Source organism: Neofelis nebulosa, chromosome 9 (assembly GCF_028018385.1).
Source record: "Neofelis nebulosa isolate mNeoNeb1 chromosome 9, mNeoNeb1.pri, whole genome shotgun sequence".
In the NCBI taxonomy this organism is placed as follows: domain Eukaryota; kingdom Metazoa; phylum Chordata; class Mammalia; order Carnivora; family Felidae; genus Neofelis; species Neofelis nebulosa.
The window spans coordinates 31965911-31991202 of NC_080790.1; the positions used below are offsets into that span (position 1 = coordinate 31965911).

At 38.7% G+C, this 25292-nt stretch overlaps 1 protein-coding gene and 1 long non-coding RNA gene across 17 annotated transcripts in view; one reads left to right on the forward strand and one right to left on the reverse strand.

Moving 5' to 3' along the window:
- The window catches only part of LOC131484658 (uncharacterized), a 39847-nt gene extending 18817 nt beyond the window's left edge, over positions 1 to 21030 (reverse strand). Inside the window, exon 1 of the long non-coding RNA XR_009248371.1 lies at positions 20958 to 21030. This is a non-coding gene — a long non-coding RNA (uncharacterized LOC131484658). The remainder of the gene's footprint in view (positions 1 to 20957) is intronic.
- Positions 1 to 25292, forward strand: part of ARHGEF33 (Rho guanine nucleotide exchange factor 33) — a 118652-nt gene that overhangs the window by 19712 nt on the left and 73648 nt on the right. For 13 of the 16 annotated variants that reach the window (XM_058683113.1, XM_058683119.1, XM_058683109.1 and 10 more), the window contains 8 exons: positions 6416 to 6526; positions 8328 to 8377; positions 13170 to 13313; positions 15610 to 15774; positions 16100 to 16221; positions 17338 to 17480; positions 20462 to 20521; positions 21568 to 21792. In XM_058683113.1, the coding sequence (XP_058539096.1) occupies positions 6502 to 6526; positions 8328 to 8377; positions 13170 to 13313; positions 15610 to 15774; positions 16100 to 16221; positions 17338 to 17480; positions 20462 to 20521; positions 21568 to 21792 (934 nt within the window). In that variant the 5' untranslated portion in view covers positions 6416 to 6501. The remainder of the gene's footprint in view (positions 1 to 6415; positions 6527 to 8327; positions 8378 to 13169; positions 13314 to 15609; positions 15775 to 16099; positions 16222 to 17337; positions 17481 to 20461; positions 20522 to 21567; positions 21793 to 25292) is intronic. The other 3 variants (XM_058683123.1, XM_058683124.1, XM_058683125.1) reach the window with 1 other exon arrangement.

The window sequence follows — 25292 nt, forward strand, 5'->3', positions numbered from 1 at the left end:
TTAGCCGACTGAGCCACCCAGGTGCCCCTAGCAGAAACCAATTTTATTTCAAAACGTTTTTTTAAAATTTATTTTTGGGACAGAGAGAGACAGAGCATGAACGGGGGAGGGGCAGAGAGAGAGGGAGACACAGAATCGGAAACAGGCTCCAGGCTCCGAGCCATCAGCCCAGAGCCTGACGCGGGGCTCGAACTCACGGACCGCGAGATCGTGACCCGGCTGAAGTCGGACGCTTAACCGACTGCGCCACCCAGGCGCCCCAGAAACCAATTTTAAAAGGAAATGCTTCCCCACAAGCTGCAGTTTGTTTTCAGGCAAGAACAAAGAGACTCTAGTTGAAGGGGATGGAGAGAGGGGCCCAGGACTCCACGAGCTTGGTGGCTTTGTTTCTGTTCCCAAGGCAGGTTTGAAAAAGCCCGAGGGCTTTGAACAGTACAGACTGAAAACCATTGCTCTATATAATGATCAGGCAAGGTTTAGTAACTAACAGGCTTTTCCTAAAAACATTTTTCAAGGGTCTGCCAAGGCCCACACAGGTGTTTTTAAAGGCTAGCACTGTAGAGATGGAAAGACAAGAGGAAAACTGGGGAGGAGTAGAAGCCATATGAACTTGGTGAGAGGAATGTGGCAGCATTTGATGGTTATTCAAAGGTAGGAAGTGATTCCAGGGCAATGAAGGAGAGAGCAGAGAACGGGCTCAGAGAGTGAGGGATTCCCACAGAAAATGAGGAAAAGACTATAAGTAAGATCTCAAAGGGAATCTCAGAATGTAGTAAGTCTTTTCCTAGAAAAAGTCATACTACTTTTCCATGTAATCTTGTTGTTATCCTCCCTTTTAAGATGTGCCTTTCGATATATGTTAGTCATTAATATGACCATAGTGTTGGAACTAGTAATTCTCTTCTGGAAACCTTGCCTAAGGAGAAACAATGTCTTAAATATGGAAAGAAAAAAACTATATTCCTTTTAATATTCATTTGTTATAGTGAAAACCAAAAAACTCTCCTAATGTTCAATAATTTTGGGGAACGACAGAAAACAATAACACATTTCCTTAAACAACTATCTTTCAGTAACTAAATATAATGGTTGTGTAACTATTTGGAGAAAGCTGCAAGTAATAAAATACCAGTTCTGAAATCACAGAGACCTAAGTTGCAATCCTGGCTCCCTCTGCCATTTTTTAACTATGATCCTGGCTATAATATTACCTCCTTTTTCCAAGTCTCAATGTTCTCATCTATAAAATGAGGATAATAATACGTGTTCAACGGGACCAATATGAGGATTCAATTAAATGTGACAGTATAAATAAATATGAAGCATAGTGATTGGCACATAGCAGGTGTTCAATAAATGTTATTTCTCTCTCCACCATTCTTTATATAGCACATGGAAAGATGCGTATTTTCTATCAACAGATTGGTTGACAAACGTAAGGAAATACATGGTTTCCTAGGAAAACATAAATTACAAAATTAAGCAGAAAAACTGAATAGATCAATTACCTTTGAGCAAAATCTGTCTACCTTTTTAAAAAAGGCACCAGGTCCAAGTGGTTTCATAGCTATACTCTATTATCTTTTAAACACCAGATAATTCCAACTTAAGTGAAAAATTTCTAAATTATAGGAAAAGATTGAAAACTCTCTAATTCATTTTAAGAAGCTAGCGTAACCTGAATGCCAAAAAAGAATAAAAGACAAAAAACAATAAACCTCCCACAGATCAAAATCATTTATGAATATAGATACAAAATGCCTAAATATTAACAAATAGAGTTCAGTGTACCAAAAGAGGTGTACCTACAGCCAAGCAAATATTATAGGAATGCAAGGATGACTCAACATCAGGGAATCAGCGTAATGCATTAAAATAATAAAGGAGAAAAAAGCAATTCTATCAATAGCTATTGAGAGGACTAATAAAATATAGTATCCATTCCTAATAAGAAATTTTAGTAAAATAGAACTAAAAGGAAATTACTTAAGTATGATAGAGATGATTTACCAAATAAGAAGCATCATTCTAAATGACTTTAAAGACATTTACATTAAAATCAGAATATGGATAATGATGTCACCTATCACCATTATTAGTAAACATTATTCTGGAAGCTCTAACAAATACAATAAGATAGGACAATGAAATAACCAGTATAAATATTTGAAAATAAGGATAAAAATCACCTAGAAAGGGAGCACCTGGCTGCTTCAGTTGGAAGAGCATTTGACTCTTGATCTTGGAGTCGTGGGTTTAAGTCCCACATTGGGCGTAGAGATTACTAAAAAAAAATAAATAAATAAACAAACAAACAAACTTAAAAAAAAAATCTAGAAAGCTGAATAAATACTCATTTAAAAATCTTCCATAATTAATAAAGGAATTTACTAAGGTGGCTAAATGTAAAATAAATATGCAAAGAAATAGAGAATACAAAAACCAGCTAGAAGTAGAAGTGAAAAAATACCATTTAAAATAGCAATAAAAAAATATTTAAGAATGAATTTCACAGGAACAGTACAGGATCTTTAAGAAGAAAACAATAAAATCTGATGGAAAGACCTAAAACAAGATCCAGTTAAATGGAAAGAATATTCATGTTCAAGGATGACAAGATCTGATGTAAGAAAATATCAGTTCTCCCAAATTAATATATAAATCTAATGCATTTCCAATGAGAATTTAAATTTTTTTGTAATGGGTAAAATGACTTTGGAGTTCATTAATTCACATGGAAAAATAAATGTCAGGTAAAGCAAATTATAAAAAAAAAATAGTTGACTTGCCTTACCAAATATGTTTAAAACACAGAAGAACAGCCATAGTTTGTGGTTTGGGAACAGAAATAGATCAGAATAGGATAGAGGACGTATAAAAGATCTCTGCGTGACAAAAGTAATATTCAATTCCATGAAAGAAAAGGATGGCTTATGTAATGGCTGGTGCCAGTACAAGTGACCATCCATCTGGAAAATAAAGAAATTAACACTCCCTTGCACCACATATTATAATAACAAGCTCCAAATGAATGAAACACTTAAAAATAATGAAAGCCTGAGAAGAAAATTTAGGGAAACATATATATAAAATCTTGGGGCTGCATAGAGCTTTTTAAAAACAATTTTTAAAAATGTTTATTTATTTTGAAAGAGAGATAGAGAGCAAGCAGGGGAGGGGCAGAGAGAGGGAGATAGAATCCCAAGGAGGCTCTGCACTGTTAGTGCAGAGCCTGAAACATGGCTCAAACCCACAAACTGTGAGATCATTACCTGAGCTGAAATCAAGAGTCAGATGCTTAACTGACTAAGCCATCCAGGAGTCGTAGGATACAGAGAACTTTTAAAGCAGCTCAAGAAATCAAGAAGTAAATTAGGAAAAAGTTCTATTTGACTTCGTAAATTCAAAAATGTTTTAATAGCAAAAGTGACCGCAAAGTCAAAAGACAAAAAAGACAGTTGGGAAAAATAATTAAAATTCACATGACAAATAAAAATCTAATCTCTAGCATATAAAAACTCTTACTAATTGATAAGGAAAAGACAGATGACTCAATGGGAAAATATGCAAAGCAGAGGAATAGGTAATCCCCAAACAGCAAATCTAAATGTACAGGAAAGACACGTAGAGGTGCTTGGTAACTCTAGCAATCAGCAAAAGTAACAATGAAATATCCCTTGTCACACTCATCTGACTGGCAAGAACTAAAAAGTGTTAACATCTACTATTGGCCGGGATGGGATGCAGGAGAAAAGGTACTCACACAGTTTTCCTGGGGGATATGGGAACAATTACAGCCTTTTTGTAAAGCAGCCTAGTCATATCTATTAAAATCCCACATAATTAAAAGCATGAATATGTAAGGCTCTATGTACCAAGCTGTTTGTTGTGGCATTGTTTGCAGTGGCAAAATAATGGAAATAGAGGGAATGTACATCAATACAGAAATGATTAACATAGGTCATTCACACCTCAGGTATTGTGCAGCCATGAAAAATAATTTATTAGCTCTACACCCATTAACTTGGAGAGACTGCCATGAAAGAAATAAGATGCAGGGAGGTGTAGTGGGATACCACCATGACATGTATGTTCTGTATATATGTTTGTACATGGTGATATGAAAATGGAGAGAAGAGTGGAAGAACACCGGCAGATTGTTAACACCAACTGGGACTGGGGAGAAATGCTGCCACTCTCTGCTAAAGTGGCCACAACAACAACAAAAAACCATGAGTAACAATGATCCAGTTAAAAAAAATTTTTTTTAATTAATTTATTTTGAGAGACCGAGAGAGGAGAGGAGGAGCAGAGACAGAGAAGGAGAAAGAGAGTCCCAGGCAGGCTCTGTGCTGTCAGTGATGAGCCGACGCGGGGCTTGAACTCATGAACGGGGAGATCATGACCTGAGCTGAAATCGAGTCGGATGCTTAACCGACTGAGGCACCCAGGTCCCCCAACAATGATCCAGTTTTTAAAAAGAAAGTAAAATGCTCGTGCTATAATGCAGGTGAAATAGTAGATACAAGTAGGTCCATGAACAATCATGTAAAACATTCAAGAGAAAGAAAGATGGGCAGGCAATACAACTAAATGATCATCATGGTTACATAAGTGAAGGCATTAGAGTTGCCTTTTCTATGTTTTCCAAATTTTCTCTAATGTAGTTTTGTTACTTTTGTAATTAAATAAATAAAATAAAAATTCTTATTTACCCTATATTAACCACACTCTTTTGGTTATGTCTTGAAATCCATGACCATGTGTACATATGTGAGCTTGATGATGTCCTAACTCTGAAAATGTGTAAATTTACACTATATCTATGATATATGAATGGTATTTTTGGTTTGTTTTCAATGACTTGTAAATTAGATAACTAAATCCCTAGGAAGTAATTAGCCATAAAAACATGGCTTTACATATTTCAAGCTTTTTTTCCCTCTAAACAGTAACAGAAATCACTTTTAAAAGTCATTTTCAAAGCTGTGTGGCTTTGGGCAGGTCATTTCTCTTCCACTCTCCAGACCTCAGTTGCTTCACCTATAAATGATGAAGCTGGATGAAATAATTTTCTCAGGGCCTTTGGCTCTAACATTTCATGATTTAATTTACATACATCATAGAATGCATTAGTTGTCAAACAAAGGAACAGCTGCTAAGGAGAAGAAAGTTTTCATCTCAGTAACACTCACATCAGCTGTAAAAGACATTCAGATAACTAGAGAAGATGCTCTACCCTGACATAATGTTCACGCTCGTGTGAAAAGGGTGTAACATCCACAACACTGACATTTAATCGCATTTTGAACCCGCAGCTATGTGTCCAATGGTCTCTACAACCAGGCCACATTCAGTAAGCACCTCCAGTGTGTAGTCTGCCAGATGCTGAAAGTGGGAACAAGGTCATCCAGGAGCTTACTGTGTGATGTATTGGCCTTCATACTTGCTCAAGTTTTTTTTTTCTTTAAAAAAAATTTTTTTTTAATGTTTATTTTTGAGAGAGAGAGAGAGAGAGAGAAAGAGAGAGGCAGAGCATGAGCAGGGGAGGGGCAGAGAGAGGAGACACAGGATATTAAGCAGGCTCCAGGCTCTGAGTTGTCAGCACAGAGCCTGATGTGGGGCTAGAACCCATGAACTGTGAGATCATGACCTGAGCTGAAGTCAGATGCTTAACTGACTGAACCACCCAAGCACCCCATCAAGTTGTTTTTTTCTTAAGATGATTTCCCTGAACTATATAACCTGTTAATAAAATCAATGGGTCTAAAGTAATTGATATGATCCAAAAAAGAATATATTAAAAACTATACATTAAATTTTTTTTAATTTTTTAAACTTTATTTTATTTTTTAAATTTTTATTTGAGAGAGATAGAGTGAGCAGGGGAGGGGCAGAGAGAGGGAGACAGAATCCCAAGCAGGCTCCACGATGTCAGCACAGAGCCTGACATGGGTCTTGAACCCACAAACTGTGAGATCATGACCTGAGCATAAATCAGGGGTTGGATGCTTATCTGACTGAGCCACCTAGGTGCCCTAACTTTTTTTTTTTATGTTTATTTATTTTTGAGAGAGTGCAAGTGGGGGAGGGGAGAGAGAGGAGAACAGAGGATCTGAAGCGGGCTCTGTGTTGACAGCAGTGAGCTTGATGTGGGCTTGAACTCATGAACTGTGAGATCATGACCTGAGCTGAAGTCAGACGCTCAACCGACTGAGCCACCCAGGCACCCCAGTTAACTTTACCTTTTAAACTAGCTATTAACTTAGTATCTTCACTCTTCTGAAATTACATAAACCTCAAGTTGCCTCTAATAGCTGTGTTCATTCCAATCATTTTAAGTTAGCACATAAAGTAAGTCCAGTTACTTCACCAGTTCTGCCTGCTAACCCTTCCTGTTGATTTCAATGGGCAGGTCCAGAGAAGAAGGGGTGGCCTGATCCAGGGACAATGAAGATGGAATGCTGAAGAGTAAGGTGGAGGAAAGAAGCAACAGGCACCATGGAAAAGACCAAAACAAAGCAAGGTTAGATTTTTTCCAATGTCTTGCTTTAGATCTCAGAATTTAAGAAATGTAGGTTTCAGTCTTCTTTTGCCATTGTATCAAAACATGAGAATAAGTTGCCTTGGCTATTCTCATTTCCTTATTATATAATGACCACAAAGAGCACAGACTTGGTGCTGGAAAAGCGGGAAATGTTGTATCTATAATTTGGTGTGAGTTGTTATCTTATTTTTCTTAGCAATAACTTTGGGACTTGCTTCAGAGCAACCTGCTGAATAAGGCCAAGATACAGATTCAACTAATAAACATCCAACACCTTCTAGGTTAGCCTAGAAACATAAGTGCTCTCTCTTCTCATCTTTACCATATAGAATCAACCATACAGAAGTAGTTTCTGTCATCCTCTCCAATTTACAGATAAGGAAACAGTCATAGAGATGTCAGGCTACAATCACGAAGTGTCAAAGTTTGATCTGGGAGCCTGGACTTGGTTCCCATGTTCTGGTTCTTGCCATGGTACCAGGCTGTTGGGACATAGTATAAAATGGGCTAAGTAATCTTTACTCAGACTTGTGTGGAGAGTTGTGGTGATCTTAAACCATCTAGATTTTATAGGAACAGCCTTCTGTCTGTGTAAGCTCTGGGCTGAGGTTATGTATTATTTATTATTTATATTTATTTAGAGGTTGGCTTCTCTAAGGAAGGGTTTTCTGTACCACCATATCTTAAGTGAACAATATATACGTCCACACAACCAAATATTCGCAACCATGGCTTAAAAAAATTTTTTTTTAACATTTATTTATTTTTGAGACAGGGAGAGACAGCATGAATGGGGGAGGGTCAGAGAGAGAGGGAGACACAGAATCTGAAACAGGCTCCAGGCTCTGAGCTGTCAGCACAGAGCCTGACGCGGGGCTCGAACTCACGGACCGCGAGATCATGACCTGAGCCGAAGTCGGATGCTTAACCGACTGAGCCACTCAGGCGCCCCAACCATGGCTTTAATCTATAAACTGCAGAGGGACACAATGGAGATATAGCTAAATGGATGAGCAATGAGCTGCATGTTTTACTTGGATTGTCCTTCTTCATGGCCAACCAGTGTGGTTCTGCAAGGTACACTGTAAGCCGACTTTTTTTCTCCCTAGTTTGTAAGTGGTTTTTACAACCTGCTATTTCCTTTGTATTTGCCCTGTGTTTCTCAGTCTTTAGTGTTGCCAATACTATTTTCTTTCTGCCTGCATCCTTCCCAGAATCTTTCCTTTGACAATTCCCTTCTACCAACCCTCTTGCCCAGGAAGACAGTAAGATTGCCTTAGGTGATCTAGGCAGTGACAGCAGGGGAGAGCTCAGAAGTTTGGCAAGGACATTGTACGCAGGCCTCCTGAGAACAACACAGTGACAACTAGACCAGTGCTGGGGCACCCTTCCTAATTGTAGAATACCCTCTCAAGTAAACTTCCACCAGCCCCAAGGACAGGAGGGAAACCTTCATGGGCATTCCCTTCTGGCTGATTAATGAACATTCATCATTCAGTTTGGTTGCAAAACTTGCCCACTGTGGTAGGACATTTTTGTTTTGTGTTGTTGTTGTTTTACTACAAGAAAGAGTTATATCAGATAGATACGGTTTGGTCATTAGGATGTGAATCTAGAAACCACCTACACCAGCTTATGTTTTGTTCTTGTATCATTGGTTTCTTGTCATGCAGCCACAGATTTAAGATCCTAGAAGTCCCCTTATTCCCTACGTGTGTGTGTGAAGGGGATAGGGACAGAATGAGTCATGTCCATTGAACAAAGCTCTTTCTTCCCACAGGAGAGAATGAACATATACCAATGAATAATCCTTCCACACAGATTTACCAGGTAAAGACAACTTAGATTGTTTTGAACACTCCTATATGTAATAGTGATGACTGTCATTTATGTATAAAGTTTTCCAGCACTCAACAATTGCTTTCACATTTGTCATTGGTGTTTGTTTACTTAATAAGACTGAGGTAGGCGGGGCAGAGAGCACCACTCACATTGTACTTTTGAGCAAACTGATTTTTGAAGGACAACTTATCCAGGTTATAAATTACAGTGCTACCCGCCCCCCCCACCCATCAACTCTGCTTGTCTTGCCTGTTGCCACCATCACTATGGACATTAAACTGTGCAATAACATTTCCGTAAGAGAGAAGGAGAAAGCAAGGTCGGTTTTTTCTTAGTTTGCTATTTTAGCAGACAGCATTAAGAACTGAAAGGGGGTTAACATTGCAAATGTTCAAATATGGTGACAGAAAAAAATTTAAGCTCCTTTTAAACAATGGAAATAATTTACAAGAAAGATAAATTCTTCAAAACATTTTATAATATGTTTGCAACAAGGGTCGCATCGGTCTGCTTTGGCTCTCTAAACAGTGTTTATTTGGCTTCTATCTCTAAATGTAAATTTAAAGTAAAATTCTGTCCTTAAAAATCATGGAAGTTTATTCTGATATAATATGTAATATAAAAGCAGCTTGGGCTAGGAAAATCCATGCTCCTCTCTAGAGTTAAGGCACTGTTATCTGGAAAGCATGAGAAGGAAGAGACAATTGACAGGGCTTGGTGGGGGCTGGCAAAAAAGGGTAATTTCAAGTTGGCCATAAGACTTTAAGCTTTGGTAAGGATAAAGAGGGGTCTCCTGAAAAGAGATACAGGAATCCAGAAGAGTGGAGAGTTTTGGGGGGAAATGTTATTTAGATTTGTTGAGTTTAAGTGATAAGTAAAGTGAAAATAACAATAGTTCCCAGAAATATCATGCAAGATATCATCGCTGTGTGCCGAGTCAGAGCAAGCCGACACAGGATTATGAAAACATTTTTGTAATCATATTGCTCCTAGACCAAGACCAGCAATGGAAAGGGGTAGAGGAAACAGCCTCATTTCAATTTAATACATATTTATTGAGCAGTTACTATGTGCAAAATCAACTGCTTGGCCTAATGAAAAATAAAACAGACGCAACAAACATTCACAATTGATTTTTAAATGTCCACCACCTGGAAAACATATACAATAAATAGCTCACACAAGGCAGGCCACTGGAAGGATTACACAGAGGCATTGATATGGGGGAGTGATGAATGAATATTGGCTGAAGGATTTCAATGAGGCATTTCAGGACAAGTTGATCATTTGGTAAGTGGATATGGGGAAGGGTATTTCAAACAGAGGGGCCAGCTTGAACAAAGGCCTGGAAGCAGGGGTCAGTCTTTCCTCAGTGCTAATTTGATGCCTCACTCGTCTATGACCTTCAAATGCCTTCCCTGCCCACCTCCACTCTGTTCACATCTGACCTATGTATGCATTTGAATGAGTGTGAGTATGTCTTTAAACTGAGGTATGATTTAAAATCTATTATAGGTTTTATGTAGGTCACTCCCTGAATGTTGGCTAAATATAGCAGCAGCGGGGGGTGGCCTCATTCTCTTATTGTATCACAAATCCAAGTACATCTGTTCACAGTGGAACAAATGAAGCAGTGGAATGAAGTTGGTCTATATGACCTCTGTGATGCTGTGATTATAACCCCATCCTTGTTTTAAAAGAACGCTTCCTAAATCCCAGTCTGTTTACTCCAAGCAACAGTTAACCAAAAGAAGATGAAAGAGAAGTAAAGAAGAAGAGGAAGAGGAAGGAGGGAAGCAGGGAGAGGTTAACTATAATAGAATACAATTTACAGCAAAAAGGGAGAGCAAAATATGACATTTGAAGCAAAATATGACATTTCAGCCATTTTCTATGTCTTTATTTTATTTTCTTGATAGACCCCAATCCCTACCTGAAATTATAGCAAATATTAACTTGTTTCTTTCTTTCTTTTCTTTTCTTTTTTTTTTTTTTTTTTAATTGTGTGTCTCCTTCTCTAGAATGTAAGCTCCAAGGGCAGGGATTTAGTACGTTTTGCTCTCTGTTGTATTCTCAGCATAAAGTACAGTGCCTGGAATATAATGCATGTTCAATAAATATTAGTTGAATGAATGAATGAATATCTTCAAGATGTGTATATTGCTTTGAGCCAAGAGATCTGATGCACTTATTCAGTCTGGTGCCAAATGATGTTTGGAAAATTGTCTGGTTCTTTTGGGGAAAATTGTCTTGTTCTTCTTTGGGAAAAAAAGAAAAGAAAAGGAAGACATCCTTACTTCATACCCCAATCAAAATAAACTAAAAAATGGATTAAAGGACTAGAAATAAAAAAAGTCAAACCATAAAAGTTTAGAACTAGTGAATATTTATCTTGTATCTGGATGTGAAATGTCTTTTTAAGTAAAACAGCACTGGAGGAAATCACAAAGTAAAGGGCTAGAGATTTCACCCACATCACAATTAAAAATTTTCCCAACATAAATATATTTTTAACAAATTCAAAGGCAAATAACCAAATGGGAAAACTTCTTACAAGAAAATATCGTAAGGGTTTAATGATATAAAAATAGTTGATACAAGTCAGTAAAAAAAGGAAACTTCAGAGATCTCAGTAGATTAAGGGCAAAGGACACAGACAGTTTACCAAAGTAAAATTACAGATAGCTAATAAATAGAAGATTGAGGTTTTCAAAGCTGACAACAATCTAATTAGCAAATAATGAAATAATATTTAGTTCTGATGAGTGTGTGTAAATTGGTGGAAGCTTTCGTAATAATTATTAGTTAAAATACAGTGAAAGTATTAAAATGTTCATACCTCTAATTGGCTCTCTGTTCTTTGGATGGACTTGACCTCCTTGGTGAGTAAGGAACATTGACCCAATCAGGTCATGGAAGCCAACAGGAGAACGAGCACTACTATCTCCCAGTTCGTTCCAGAAGTATTACCAGAACAGGTGAATCTGTGTGGATACACTGACTGTCCTTAGCTCACATTCCTTTTGATTGGAATCCAATCCATCCCAATTCAATCTCATCCTTTGTCCGCTGTACATAGGCCTCTCAAAGTTTACCCAATCTCTTTTCCAGAGTCAGATTGTGTTGCTTCAGACTGATTACTTCCGTTTGCACAAGGATTCTTTAAAATAACAGTCCATTAACATGAGCAGTGCTGGTGGAATCTGCCAGTCAAGGCAACAGATGTGGTAACTGCACCATTTAGACCAGCTCAGCTCTTGCCTAATGATGTGAATTCCAACTGTGGTTTTGGCTTACTTGTAGGGATGTAAATCCTGTAGCTTCCTCCACTTATATTACTTATGTTTTATGTATTTTATCCAAGACATGTTTTTCTAAATACACTAATTTAGCCCTTTAGGTCAAATACTGCCTAACATCCTTAAACTCACAGTAATTTCATATTTAGGAATTTATCCTAAGGCAATAATCTGAAATACATACAAAGCTTTAAATAAAAAGCATTATATGCCAGTACTATCTATAATATTGAAAAGTTATTAAAAGTTATAGATTTCCAAGAAGACTGAATGGGTAAACTCTGGCACAACTACAGGATGGAATACTGAGTGGCCATTAAAAATAGACAGAAAACATTTTGAAGGCTATAGGAAAAGGCTTATAAGAGTGTTGGGCAAAAAAAGGAGGGGCAGAATAAAAATATATCTGTAGGGTGATTTCAACCATATAAATGTCTGCACTTACATTCATAGAACAAAGCAGAAGGAAATGTGCCAAAACATTCGTGGTTATATTAAAGTAAGGAGATTCGAAGAGATTTTTTTTCTTTTTTCTTTTTGTCTGTAATGAAAAGAATTTAAGCAAATGAATTATGTGCCAAAAGGACCCCTAACTGAAAAACCATGGGAACCAGTCCTACAGCAATAGGTTTCATCATTAAAATTGTCATTGTAAGTTTCCAGGATTTGTAAGTCCTATTCGAGCCTCAGTCTCTTTTTGCCATTGGGGAATATCTTCTAACACCAGAGAAATTAGTTCTACTAGGCCTGTGGTGCATTCGGGGATGGATAAGATAAATATCCAGCATGCCACACTTCACATCAGCTTCCATTAAGAATGGAAGAATGGAAGTAAGAATGACATTAAGGATCAACTTCTATAGGGAGTGTAGAGGAGTAGATTTGGGAAATTTGCTCTTGACCATTCGGGCAACTTGCTGCCCACTTTGTGTTTTAAATTATTACATTTATGGGGATTGATAAAGAGGCCTAAAATTAAGAATATGAAAGCTGGCAGAAAGATCACATTTCCTCTCTATAAACCCTGGTTTAGGGGGAAACCAAAGAAATTATGTTGGCATCCTTGCCAGCATGTGCTGCTTCTCACAGAGTCTTTAGTCAGGTGTCGAAGGAATTCAGCCTGCCTTCTGGAGTTTTTTCAAATCTTGACATTTATGACTCAGCAGGGTTCTCAAGGCACAGGCCCAGTCCCCCGAATTTGCCCCATAGTAGTCTTTGACCTTGATAATGGGACAGAATGAAGAACAAGTCTGTGTAAAAAACAAGTTGGAACAATTTGCATAATGTATGAGAATTTAGTCTGAGGGATCTTTGGTGGAAAAAAAATTGGAAGACATTGATTAAAATTCACCTTGAGAAGAGTTAAGAAGCCAAGAAAGTAAAGAAAATTGAGAAACAGAAATTAAGAACAGGAAATAGGAAGAATTCGGACTCCTCTCCCCTATTTCTTTGAGCCTAAGAAGCCCTCTGTGGTACCCTAGGCTTCGAAGTACAAGTCTTCCCTGAACCTGCCTCCAGTGGGAGCCCGTCTCCAGCGGCAGGATGGAGGGATCATAACCTCTCTAGAGCAGCTTCATGAAAAAATCAACGAGATGAGGAACGTGTTCAACTCGCTGGAGAACAAGGTAGACACCCATTTCTAATCCTTGGGGTGGGCTGCGGGCTGTCAAACAAGAGAGTTGAAGAGACAGCAGAAAAAAGATGTTAAGTCCATGTCCTGGGAGTATTTTTCATTCACAAAGGAATGGCCAGTTGGTACTGGAAAACCAGTCCACAGCAGCTAAAGACATTGAGCCCCACGCATCTTAAAAGTGACATGTGTCTCAGGTGTGTGATTATGCTCGCTTTTGGCATCTCCTCCCTGTCTGATCAGTGGTTGTGAAGCTGTTTATAAAGCAGTAGTGTTACTTCAGTGGTAGGTACCCAAGGGGCTCAACGTAATATAAGAGAAGGAAATGGGCTCATAGCTAAAATGGTTTCAAAATTCCCAAAGTCCCCATACAACCTGGCTGTTAGGGAAAACTTAATTTTTTTTTTTTTTTTTTTTGAGAGCTGGGGTTCTACAGGTGAGGAAAAGTCCCTTCCCCCGAGGATCCTACTGCTGCATTTTGCTGCTGGGGAAAACTCTACACATCCACCTAAGGGAGCAGTGATAATGAAACCTATTTCTGTCGGATAGTGGTTCCCTTTCTTTTCAAAGAGGAAACCTGAGAGAATTTCAGAGCACCTGAATGAATGTCAGGTTTCCTTCCTTCAACTTTAAAACTTGCATAAATTTTGCTTTGATATTATATACTGTTGATTTTTTTAAATTTTGTTCACAGAAGATGAATTTACATAATGAGAATTACCAGATCAAAAGTAGTTGAGCTGGTGATTCAATCCATTCTGATGACTAGATTAGGATGTGTACTAAAATCCATCACGAAGATTAATTAAAATGAAAAATGATTGGAGTGAAATACAGATTGCTCATGTTGTTTCTCCGGCTTCCAGCCCTGAACATGTGGCAGATCCTGTTTTTTTCCTCAGAATGATCTCTTTGGTTCCTCTACTTCCTCCCTATTCCCAGCCCTTGAAAGAAACCTTTGCGAGGCACAGTGAAACACAAACCCTATATTTTTAAAATGTGGTGTAGGAGACCAAATCACTTTATAGTGGGAGGTGTTTTTGCAAGTTGGAATAATTTGGATAACCAGACTCTGAAAATGTTTAGAAATACACATTTGAAGGAGTTTTGTTAATTTTGTGAAAAGTTCTGTTTTAAAGAGAGATCTGGAGCTAAGAGTTCCTCTACTTAGCAGAGTGTAAGGTCATAAATTTCAAGAAAGTAACGTTTTTATCTTATTGTTATTATTATCTTAACTTTCTGTCTGTTGAAATGCTTTTTTCATTTGTTCAATAAAAAAACCTGAACTGTAGAAGTGCTCCATTTTCTCCACATTTCTGTTTGTGCTTAACTTTTTGATTTGCCACTTCAAGGGGGAGAAGAATTAAAATTTCTTGAACACCTTCTATGGACAAGCATGCACTGTAGCAGAAAGCTTATCTACATTTATTCATTAATTCTCCACACAGTCCTGTGAAATAGGTGTTATAGTAATTATTTTATGTATGAGGAAACTGCTGTGAAGAGGTTAACCAACTTGCCTGAGGTCTTACTTCATGTAGGAGAGAGCTAGGATTTGTACCCTATCAGACTCCAGAATTGACACCTTTGTCATGGTGTGGAAGTTGACAACAGAAATCCAATGTGCACACTCCTACACGACCAGGCTTGACTCTTGGAGAGAATTCAACATCACTGTCAACAACGTGCTGAACTCCTACCATTTTATCTGTTTCCCACCACTGCAAATGCTGTTATCTCCTTTTCCATGACATCATTCAACTATCTACCTACCTATCTATATGACTTCCTCACCTGCAAAGAAATTCTCAGATATGCTTAGTTATTACTCTTTTTATTATTTTTAATTGTTTAAGGGGAAAAAATGACTGAATTTCTTCATTTTCTTATACCACTAGGGGTAATATGACCTATCCCTTCTTTCATGGAATTGAAAGGGTTACTGGATCAAGATTCTGTTTCACATGCATATGTTGCTTTTCAAGTAAATCTCACTTTAAGCAAAGGTGTTAGAAGAAACAGTAGCTGGCAGGAACACTTGTAAACTTAATTAATTGCTTGCTTGCTTGTCATAATCAAGCTTCAGCATGTGTTGCATATAAAAGACCCTCTTTTCCCTAAATGAATGGGGCGAAGTTTGTCTTAAGTTGTCAAAACTTTAGTTTACCGGGCTGTAGATTTTCTATATCCTGGTTTCTTAAAAAAAAAAAAAAGGAAAATTCGAGGGTTCAGTGGTACTATTTATAATAGTTAATAGCATACTGAACTTACTCTTGGCGATTATCATTTAGTTGCAGGCCTTGGCCTCTGAACTGAAAACTGGTTTCACAGAAGCAATGCAAGAACTGTCCAGAATTCAACATGGCGAGTATGCTTTGGAAGAGAAGGTTAAGAGTTGCCGATGTTCCATGGAAGAAAAAGTTACTGAGATGAAGAATTCGTTAAACTATTTCAAGGTAGGCCCCTCTTCTATCTCCCTGCTAAACAGAAGTTCTTGGTCTTAGTCACAGAAGTAGAAAATATCTTTTCACGTAGCAGGCAAATATAAGAATTTTTCCTCCTGGTCTATTCATTAATTATCAGGCAAAAAATATCTATTTCATGCTTTTCTTTCTTGTATCTCTGTGTTAAAATTATAGGCCACAGTAGAAGTAAGATGCTCATCTCTCATTCATTCATTCATTCATTCAACAAATGTGTATTAAAATATGTATTATATACCATGTTATATCCTTTTATCTCTTTTACTAGATTAAATATGTATCAATTCCTATTTTTTAGGAAGAGCTGAGCAATGCCATGTCAATGATTCAGGCCATCACTTCCAAACAGGAAGAAATGCAACAGAAAATTGAACAGCTTCAGCAGGAAAAGCGAAGAGAATCTCGGAAAGTTAAAGCCAAGTGAGTGTCTTATAAAAAATTGGTGAAAGGCAAAGCCATAAGCAATGGCTTATCCAGTGGCATCCAGAACACCTTCCCTGCTACCAGTCTATATACTGGTGGAATCTGTGGGTCAGCATGTGATGGAGGTTATAGAATCATAGAAGTTGATTGATATTTGGGTGCCTAGGTGGCTCAGTCAGTTACATGTCCGACTTCAGCTCAGGTCATGATCTTGCGGTTCATGGGTTCGAGCCCCACATCAGGGTCTGTGCTGACAGCTCGGAGCCTGGAGCCTGCTTTGGATTCTGTGTCTCCCTCTCTCTTTCTCTGCCCCTCCCCTGCACATGTTCTCTCTCAAAAATAAATAAACATAAAAAAATTTTTAAAAAAGAAGAAGTTGGTTGATATTAAAGATGGATGGTGATGATTACATGGACTCAACATAATAGGAAGTGGAATGAAAATGATAGAAGATGGTATGTAGAATTTATTTAAACTGTGAAAATGTAAAATAACAAAGATGAATTTTAAAATAATGATTGGCGTGTTAAGATACTGGGGTCACCAGTGATTTTCTTTTTTTATTCATTTTCTAAAATTTCTCTAATGCTACTAGTTTACTTCTACCATTGAAAATTAATGTATGTTAATAGCTCAACCAGTTTGAATCAAAACATATGTGGTAATCATTGTCATGTTTTTAACTTATCACGTTTTAAATAGAAATATGCCAATAATAACTGTGTGACCCTGGAGACTGGCTTATTGTTTTTCGTTGAAGATCTGCTGCTTCCCGGGACCTTTTGTGTTGTTTTGTTAAGAGAATGTACATCATCCCAAGCAGACTGTCGCCATGGCAAACTCTCAAGATCCTGATGACAAGGAAGCCAGTAACAGAAAAATAAAAATATAGGTGGTACGGTTAGGATGTGATTTATACATATTTGAAATCTTTCCCCAGCTTTGGCGATGAAGTAAGTTGAACCCTAAAAGTTGCTAATATATGTTTTTAATTTACAAAAACAGCAATTTTATATGGTTCAACCTAATAATTTGGAATTTTTCTTGGATTATTCTGAACTGATTCTCTTCTGAACCCCTCGGGTATTAACACCCTTTGTTTCCCTTCCCCAGGAAAACTCAAAAAGAAGAACATGGCTCACAGGCAGGGCCTGCTCAAGCACAAGGAAGTCCTTTCCGTTCAATCAATATCCCTGAACCTGTTCTTCCAAGTGAAGACTTTACAAACCTTTTGCCTTCTCAGGCCTATGAAAAAGGTACATTTTGCAAATCATATTGAAAAAGCCAACCTTTCCCCTGGATTCCTAGAGCTTAAGTAATAGTGAGCATGGGTTTATGTCTTCCATCCTTATCTTATTTAATGCTTATGTATTTATTTTGGGGGGGGGGTGGTGAGGGGCGGAGAGAGGGAGATAGAATCTCAAGCAGGCTCCGCACTGTCAGTGCAGAGTCCAACACGGGGCTTGAATCCATGAGCCGTGAGATCATGAGCCTGAGTCGAAGCCAAGAGTTGGATATTCAACCGACTGAGCCACCCAGTGCCCCTGTCCTCCATCCTTATTACAGGAAAATGATGTATTGCTCAAAATTTTTCCTCCAATAACTGGAATTTAGAAGAATCCAGAGCATCCTAAGAGACCAGGAGATCTGCCCAATTTGAAAGATTTTCTTTTGTGCTTGCTTCGGCAGCACATATACTGAAAGATTTTCTTTTTGGGGGGGTGCTGGATAGCCAGAGCTGGTGCTGTCCGTTGGCTGACAGTCACTAGCACATCTCTGATCTGAGGGATGATAGAACAGATGTTAGAAAACTGTTCCTGGGGGCGCCTGGGTGGCTCAGTCGGTTAAGCGGCCGACTTCGGCTCAGGTCATGATCTCGCGGTCCGTGAGTTCAAGCCCCGCGTCGGGCTCTGTGCTGACAGCTCAGAGCCTGGAGCCTGTTTCAGATTCTGTGTCTCCCTCTCTCTGACCCTCCCCTGTTCATGCTCTGTCTCTCTCTGTCTCAAAAATAAATAAATGTTAAAAAAAAAAAAAAAAAGAAAAAGAAAACTGTTCCTGGGCAGTCCTAAAGAAACTGGCTTTCCATCCAGTTCCATCTATCTGTAACCATGTCCAGTTCCACGTTTGCTACACTTCTGTATGCTCAGCAATGTCCAGCAAAGCACTTCTACACAGGAGAGTGAATGTAGACATTACCATTGTTTAGAGGAATTGTCCCATCTGTCTCTCTCTGTCTCTCTCTCTTGATCTCTCGTTTTTGTTTTTGTTTTTTTTTGTCACATCTAGAAAATCTCCAAGAGTCTCAAGGGCTTCTGAACCAATTGTAAGCTCCTCAGTGGCAGTGCTGGTGGTTCCTACCCTTATGGCTGAAGGAATATAGTCATAGACAGTAAATATGTTCTGCATAATTAAATTTAAAAATCTAAATCAGGGGATGCCTGGGTGGCTCAGTCAGTTAAGCAACCAACTTAGCCTCAGGTCATGATCTCAGGGTTTGGGGGTTTGAGCTCCGCATTGAGTGAGCACAAGCCCTGCTCTGGGCTCTGCACTCTCTCCCCCTCTCTCTGTACCTCATGGGATTCTCTCTCTCTCCCTCTCTCTCTGCCCCTCACTCACAAGCGCTCTCTCTTTCTTTCATTAATCAATCTAAATCAGATGGCTTTTTAAAAAATTTTTTTAAACATTTATTTATTTTTTTTTTGAGAGACAGAGAGAGACAAAGTGTGAGCAGGGGAGGGGCAGAGAGAGAGGGAGACACAGATTCTGAAGCAGGCTCCAGGCTCTCAGCTGTCTGCACAGGGCAGACAGGCTGCTGTCTGGGCTCGATGCCCACAAATGCAGGGCTCGAACCCACAAACCATGAGATTATGACCTGAGCCGAAGTCCAGGGCTTAACCAACTGAGCCACCCAGGCGCCCCTAAATCAGATGGATTTTACTCAGTATAACTTCTAAGTATGGATTTGCTTTTATTTCTGTAAGTTTTTTGTTTTGTTTTTGTTTTTGTTTTTGTTTTTTTACCTCTTTGAGTAGTTACTTTTGAGACCAGTAGGTGCAGCTTGGCAAAACTCCCTGATCCATCTGGGGAATGAGGGGGTTCGTCGCAAGGGGTTCTATTTTCTTTGCTCCATGTCATGAAGAACATGATGTAAAAGGATGATCTTATTAGGAAAGAATACAGGACAGCCTTGGAAAGTAGAGGGCAGATCAATGCCAAGTGTGGGGAAGTTGAACATGTTCACAAGACAAAAGGTTTAAAATGATAACTTGCGAAGTGCTCGATGGAGTTCATTTAGCTGCGTGATGGTAACCCTCCTTCCCCCACTGTTATAACACAGGTAGCTTATATAACATAGTTGATTCATAGCTGCTGCTATGACTCTTTTAGGAGATTGCAGTCAAGGTGTTGACTCTTCCACTACCCATTCGTCTTTCCTCCTATCCATCCATCATCCCAGACACTGACTTAGATGGTGGGAGATAGTAGTGAACAAAACAACAAACACTCCTGCCCTCCTGGAGCCTTTGTTCTGAAGGAAGCAGACAATGAACAAGATACATAAAATATGTAGTTTGTCAGTGATAAGGGGGAAAATAAACACAGGTGTAATTTTAGAGAGGGTGCCCGGTAAAGACCTGAAGGAAGTGAGGAAGTGAGCTCCTGCATACCACAGGGAAGAAAGGGAACAGGTCCTGGTGGGAACACAGCCAAGATTTCAAGGAAGAACAGCAGCAGTGGGGCTAAGGCAGAGTGAACAAGGGAGACAAGGGGAGATGGGGTTTTAAAAAAAGAAGGAAACACCAGGCAGGGAAGGGAGCAGATATTTTAGAGCCTAATGGTCATTGTACAGCCTCTGGCTTATGGGAAGCCATTGGAGGGCTAAGCAGAGGAGTGATAGGGTCTGACTTACATATGAGCAGCGTTGTTCCTGCTCTTCCCATCATCACCATCCTCTCCATCATAGTTAAATAATAATTTAGCTCTTACTGTGTATAGGTTACACATAATAACTGATTTAATTCTTACGGTAGTCTATGAGGTAAATGCCACTTAATATATCTTTTTACAGATGGGAAAATAGTGCTTGCCACTATATTGAGATTTTATTATTATTTTTTTTACTGCTCTCTCTCAGTAAACTGTCAACTTTGAGTCTGTCCCCAATGTCTGGCTCATAGAAGGTGCCAGCCCATGTTAGTGGAATGAGTACTGATTGAAAGCTTTCCTTCCTCTGCAGCTCAAGAGTCCCGATCCATGCATGTAGGAGACAGTAATGTGAAGGGGATGATGGGTCCTGGTAAGTGGCTCTGTTTTTAGTTCTCTTCTCTTCTAGCAAGTATGCCCTTTCCCTGCTTTTACCTTTCCTGTTTCTACTCCCTCAGTCCCAAAGCAGGCATGAAAGAACTCAGGCAAAGAGAAAGCACTATGGTTACTAAGAATCTAAGATGAATGGTGGAGTAGGTCAGTGACTCAGTTAAACCCAAGGAGCGAGAATGGGTCAGGATGTTTAAGACAAAGCCAGAATCCTTGGTTCTTTCTGGCTCATTTCAATTATCAATGAAATAACATTCAGGGGAAACCTACAGATGTACGTAGCATGACCTAAGTTTTCTGTGGACACATTTTATAGTTTATTTAATGTAAAAGTTATTTACTTAATAGACAATTCACCAGTATTTTATAAATTATTTCATCTTCCCTCCCTCCATTCCTCCTTCCTTTTTGCACCTTACCATTATCAGGACCAAGGAAGACAAATTCCACAAAAAAACATTGTGTTTGGCATCTTTCTTCTGTATTTTTTTCCTCTGGTGTGCTCACCTAAAAGGAAGGAGATACAGGGAGTCAGCGTATACTATTACAAATTGATATATTATTATATAAATGTTTTAATTTTTTTTAATGTTTATTTATTCTATCTGAGAGAGAGCAGAGCCTGAGTGGGGGAGGGGCAGAGAGCAAGGGAAACACAAAATCCGAAGCAGGCTTCAGGCTCTGAACTCTCAGCACAGAGCCTGTTGCAGGGCTCAAACCCGCGAACTGTGACATCATGAGCTGAGCCAAAGTCAGCGCTTAACTGACTGAGCCACCCAGGCACCCCTATAAATTTATTTTTTAAAGTGCCTTAGTTAGTAGAAACTACATACAAAGAAGAAGGATGTATAGGCCAGAAACAGACAGAGGTGATCCTTTGTTAACTGTGGAAACTTTAATCCTTAGTTGATGTATTTAATCCTCAAGTGGAGGGGGTAGGTATACCCAAACAGGGGCATACTATTTAACCGTTAACAACAATTTTTTTTTTTTTAAACTCAGATATTGATGGCGGGTGCTATTTTTCAGGAATGAACCCAACAACTCCTGAAGCGGAAGAAAACCTTAAGCCTTGCCTTTCGGCTGATATCCAGCCCAAGGGCCATCTCTCATCTGGTGTGTGGAGGCAGCCCAAGGATGGTAAAGAATGGGGAGAGGAATATGTCACGAAAGACCACCCAGATAAACTCAAGGATGCTGGCCAGCCCAGGCACAGTTCTCTGGAAAATGTTTTATGCGAAACCTCTTTAGCTGGTAAGCCCTAGAGGGGAATGCAGGCCGAAAGTTTGAAGAACAGGAAGCCTACAGGCTACAATTCTTGCAATTTAGATTCAGTGGAGGTATGAGACCACCTGGTCTCCAGTTTTCTTTTCAGGTGAACACTAAAGCCTGTAGAGGGGAAGGGATTCACCTGAGGTCACATGGCAGGCTTGGGACCACCACCTTGATTCTGGGGATCGATGACATCTAGAAATGCAGTGCTTTGGGAGAAAAAAGGCATAAAGGTGGTGGAGAAGAGGGCAGAATTTTGTGAACTCTTTTGTCAGTGACGCAAAATCTTCCATATGTGCATCTTGGATCGGAAGTCTGCCACCAAAATACCAGATACTGCATCAAGGTCTGTCTTCCCTCCCTCCCTCGTTTCCTTCCTTCCTCTCCTTTCTATCACTAGTTGCTACTGAACACCTATTATATGGCACATAATGGCATTTCCCTCTGGCTATTTTGTGGAAAGTAATTTTCAAAAATTAATTTTTATTATCAAACACATGAAAAAATAAAGAGTACCGAAAGGTTTATTATGAAGAAAGCAGCAACCCCTTTAAATTGTTTTCACAGTTCCTTCTGGTACTTGCTTCTGTGTTTTGAAACCAGTTTATGCTGCTATTTTTTTTTTTTATCAGTACTTTACTGAGGTAATTTACATAAAGCAAAATTCACAAAACCTAAGTTTAAGCTTATTGACTTTTTATGTATGTATGTATGTATGTATGTATGTATGTATGTATGTATGTATATCCCCTTGTGATCACTCTCTGGATCAAGATATATAATATTTCTGTTACCTCAGAGAGCTCTCTCATGCACCTGAAGAACCACTCTTCTGACTTCAGTCACCATAAATTAGTTTTGTCTGTTCTGGAACTTCATATGGAGGGAATAATACAATGTATACTCTTTTGAGTCAGACTCCTTTCTCTCAATACACTATGTGTCTTTCATTCAGTAGTTCAATCACATGGAATATATTTACCACAATTTGCCTATCTATTTTCCTGTTGATGGACATTTGGACTGTTACCAGTGTAGGACTATTATAAGCAAAACTGGTATGAATATTCTCATCTAAGTCTTTTTTGGATGTATGCCCTCATTTCTCTTGGATGTATACCTAGAAGTGAAATCTCTAGATTCTGGGATAGGATTATGCTTAACTTTGAAAGAAAACATCAAACAGTTATCCAAAGAGATTGGGACATTTTATACTCCTACCACTAATGTCTGAGAGTTCTGGTTGCTTGACATCCTTCCCAATATTTAGTATGGTCAGTCTTTGAAATTTTAGCCATTCTCATGGGGGTGTAACTGGTATCATATTGTAGTTTTAATTTGCACTTTCCTGATGACTTATGATGTTGAAAATCTTTTTGCATGCTAATTGGTTATTTGTACACCTTCTTTTATGAAGTGCCTCTTCTTATTATCAGTTACTAGGATTTCTTAATATATTTTGGATATGAGTTCTTTGTTAGATGTATGTGCAGAGAATATTTAATTCTAGTATGTGGCTTGCTTTTTCACTTTCTTAATATTCTTTTGATGAACGGATGCTCTTAACTTTGATAAGGTTTATCAATTTTAAACTTAATTTTTTTTTAATGTTTATTTATTTCTGAAAGAGAGAGAGAGACAGAGACAGAGACAGAGACAGAGAGGGAACAAGTGGGGTAGGGGCAGAGAGAGGGAGACACAGAATCCAAAGCAGGCTCCATATGCTGTCAGCATAGAGCCCAACCTGGGGCTCCAACCCCCGGGCCATGAGATCATGACCTGAGCTGAAGTTGATGCTTACCTGTCTGAGCCACCCCAGCACCCCAATTTTAAACTTTTTAAATAGATCATGACTTATGTGTCCTTCCAAGAGATCTTCACCTATCCCAAAGTTGTGAAGATATTCTAGTTCGTTTTCTTCTAAAATCTTTATAGTTTTAGCTTTCACATTTAGATCTATTACTTATCTTTTGTTGTTGTTTTTAAGTAAACTCTACACCCAACATGGGGCTCAAACTCATGACCTTGAGATCAAGAGTTGCATGCTCTACCAACTGAGCCAGCCAGGCGCCCCAATCTATTAATCTTGAATAAATTTTGATGTATGGTGTGAGGGAGTCCAGGTTCTTTTTTTTCCTCATGTGATTATTCAGTTGCTTCAGCACCTTTTATTGAAAATATCTTCCTTTCCATATTGAATTGCATAGAGAACATCAAGTGATCACATTTGGGTGGGTCTAATTCTAGACTCTATGTTCTTTTTATTCCAATTAGCAGAGAATTTACATCTTGATAGTATTGAGTCTTCCTAACAAAGAACGTGGTATATGTCTCCCTTTACATAGGTCTTCTTTAATTTTTTTAGCAGTGTAATGGAAAATCTTTCACTTACAGTTTTCTTCTTTTCCCCAGAAGCAGTGTCCAAGAGACCTCTGCCCTCCTGCTCCGTGCTGGCCTGTTGCACTGCTGCCTTCCCGGGACTTTCCACTCTTCCTAGGAATTCCCTTCATAGTTCTATGCTAGATTCCTGTTTGTTTTTATCTTGTGTGTCCTTCTTGGTTTCTCGGTTTACTTCTCGTTTGATGGAACCTATTGTCCAGTAGCTTCCGCATACTTTGTTGATAATTTAGGTGAATATAAAATCTTTTTCCCTCATCATTTTAAAGCCATTGTTCCATTGTCCTCTAATTTCTCGTGTTACTGTTGGAAAGCCCAGTACCATTCTGATCCCCAGTCCTTTGTATGTTACTGGATTTTTCTCTCTGGTAACTTTTAGGATCTTCTCTTTACCTCTGGTGTGCTGAAGTGTCACAGCGGTGCGAGAGTCTTTTTCATTAATTACGCTGAGCACAATGGGCTCTTTCCTCTAGAAATGAGTGTCCTGGTATTTTTTTTTTCTATTATTCATTTGATAATATGCTCTCATCCATTTTCTTTATTTTCTCTGAAACTTCTACTAATTTGATGTTGGGTCTCATGGATTGATTTTCTCCACTACCATCTTTTTCTAGTCTATTTTTCTTCAACATGTCTTTCTTGTTTTGGGGGTGGGGGAGTAGGGAAGAAGGCAGGAAACCTCCTTGACTTTACTTTCCACTCTTTCATCTTTGAAAAAAATGCCAAAAAGTTTCTTTTTCTCCTCCTCCTTCTTCTGGAGTGTTCTCTTTTCTTAAAACAAAACAAAAACAAAAAACAAACAAAAAAAACCCAGCATCATGTAACTATTAAAAAATTTTTTTCCCCAATGTTTATTTATTTTTGAGAGAGAGAGAGACAGAGCGCAAGCAGGGAAGGGCCAGAGAGAGAGGAAGACACAGAATCTAAAGCAGGCTCCAGGCTCTGAGATGTCAGCACAGAGCCCGATGTGCAACTTGAACTCACAGACCTTGAGATCATGACCTGAGCCAAAGTCAGCCACCTAACTGACTGAGCCACCCAGGCGCCTCTAGCATCATGTAACTATTAAATGATTAGAATGTTTT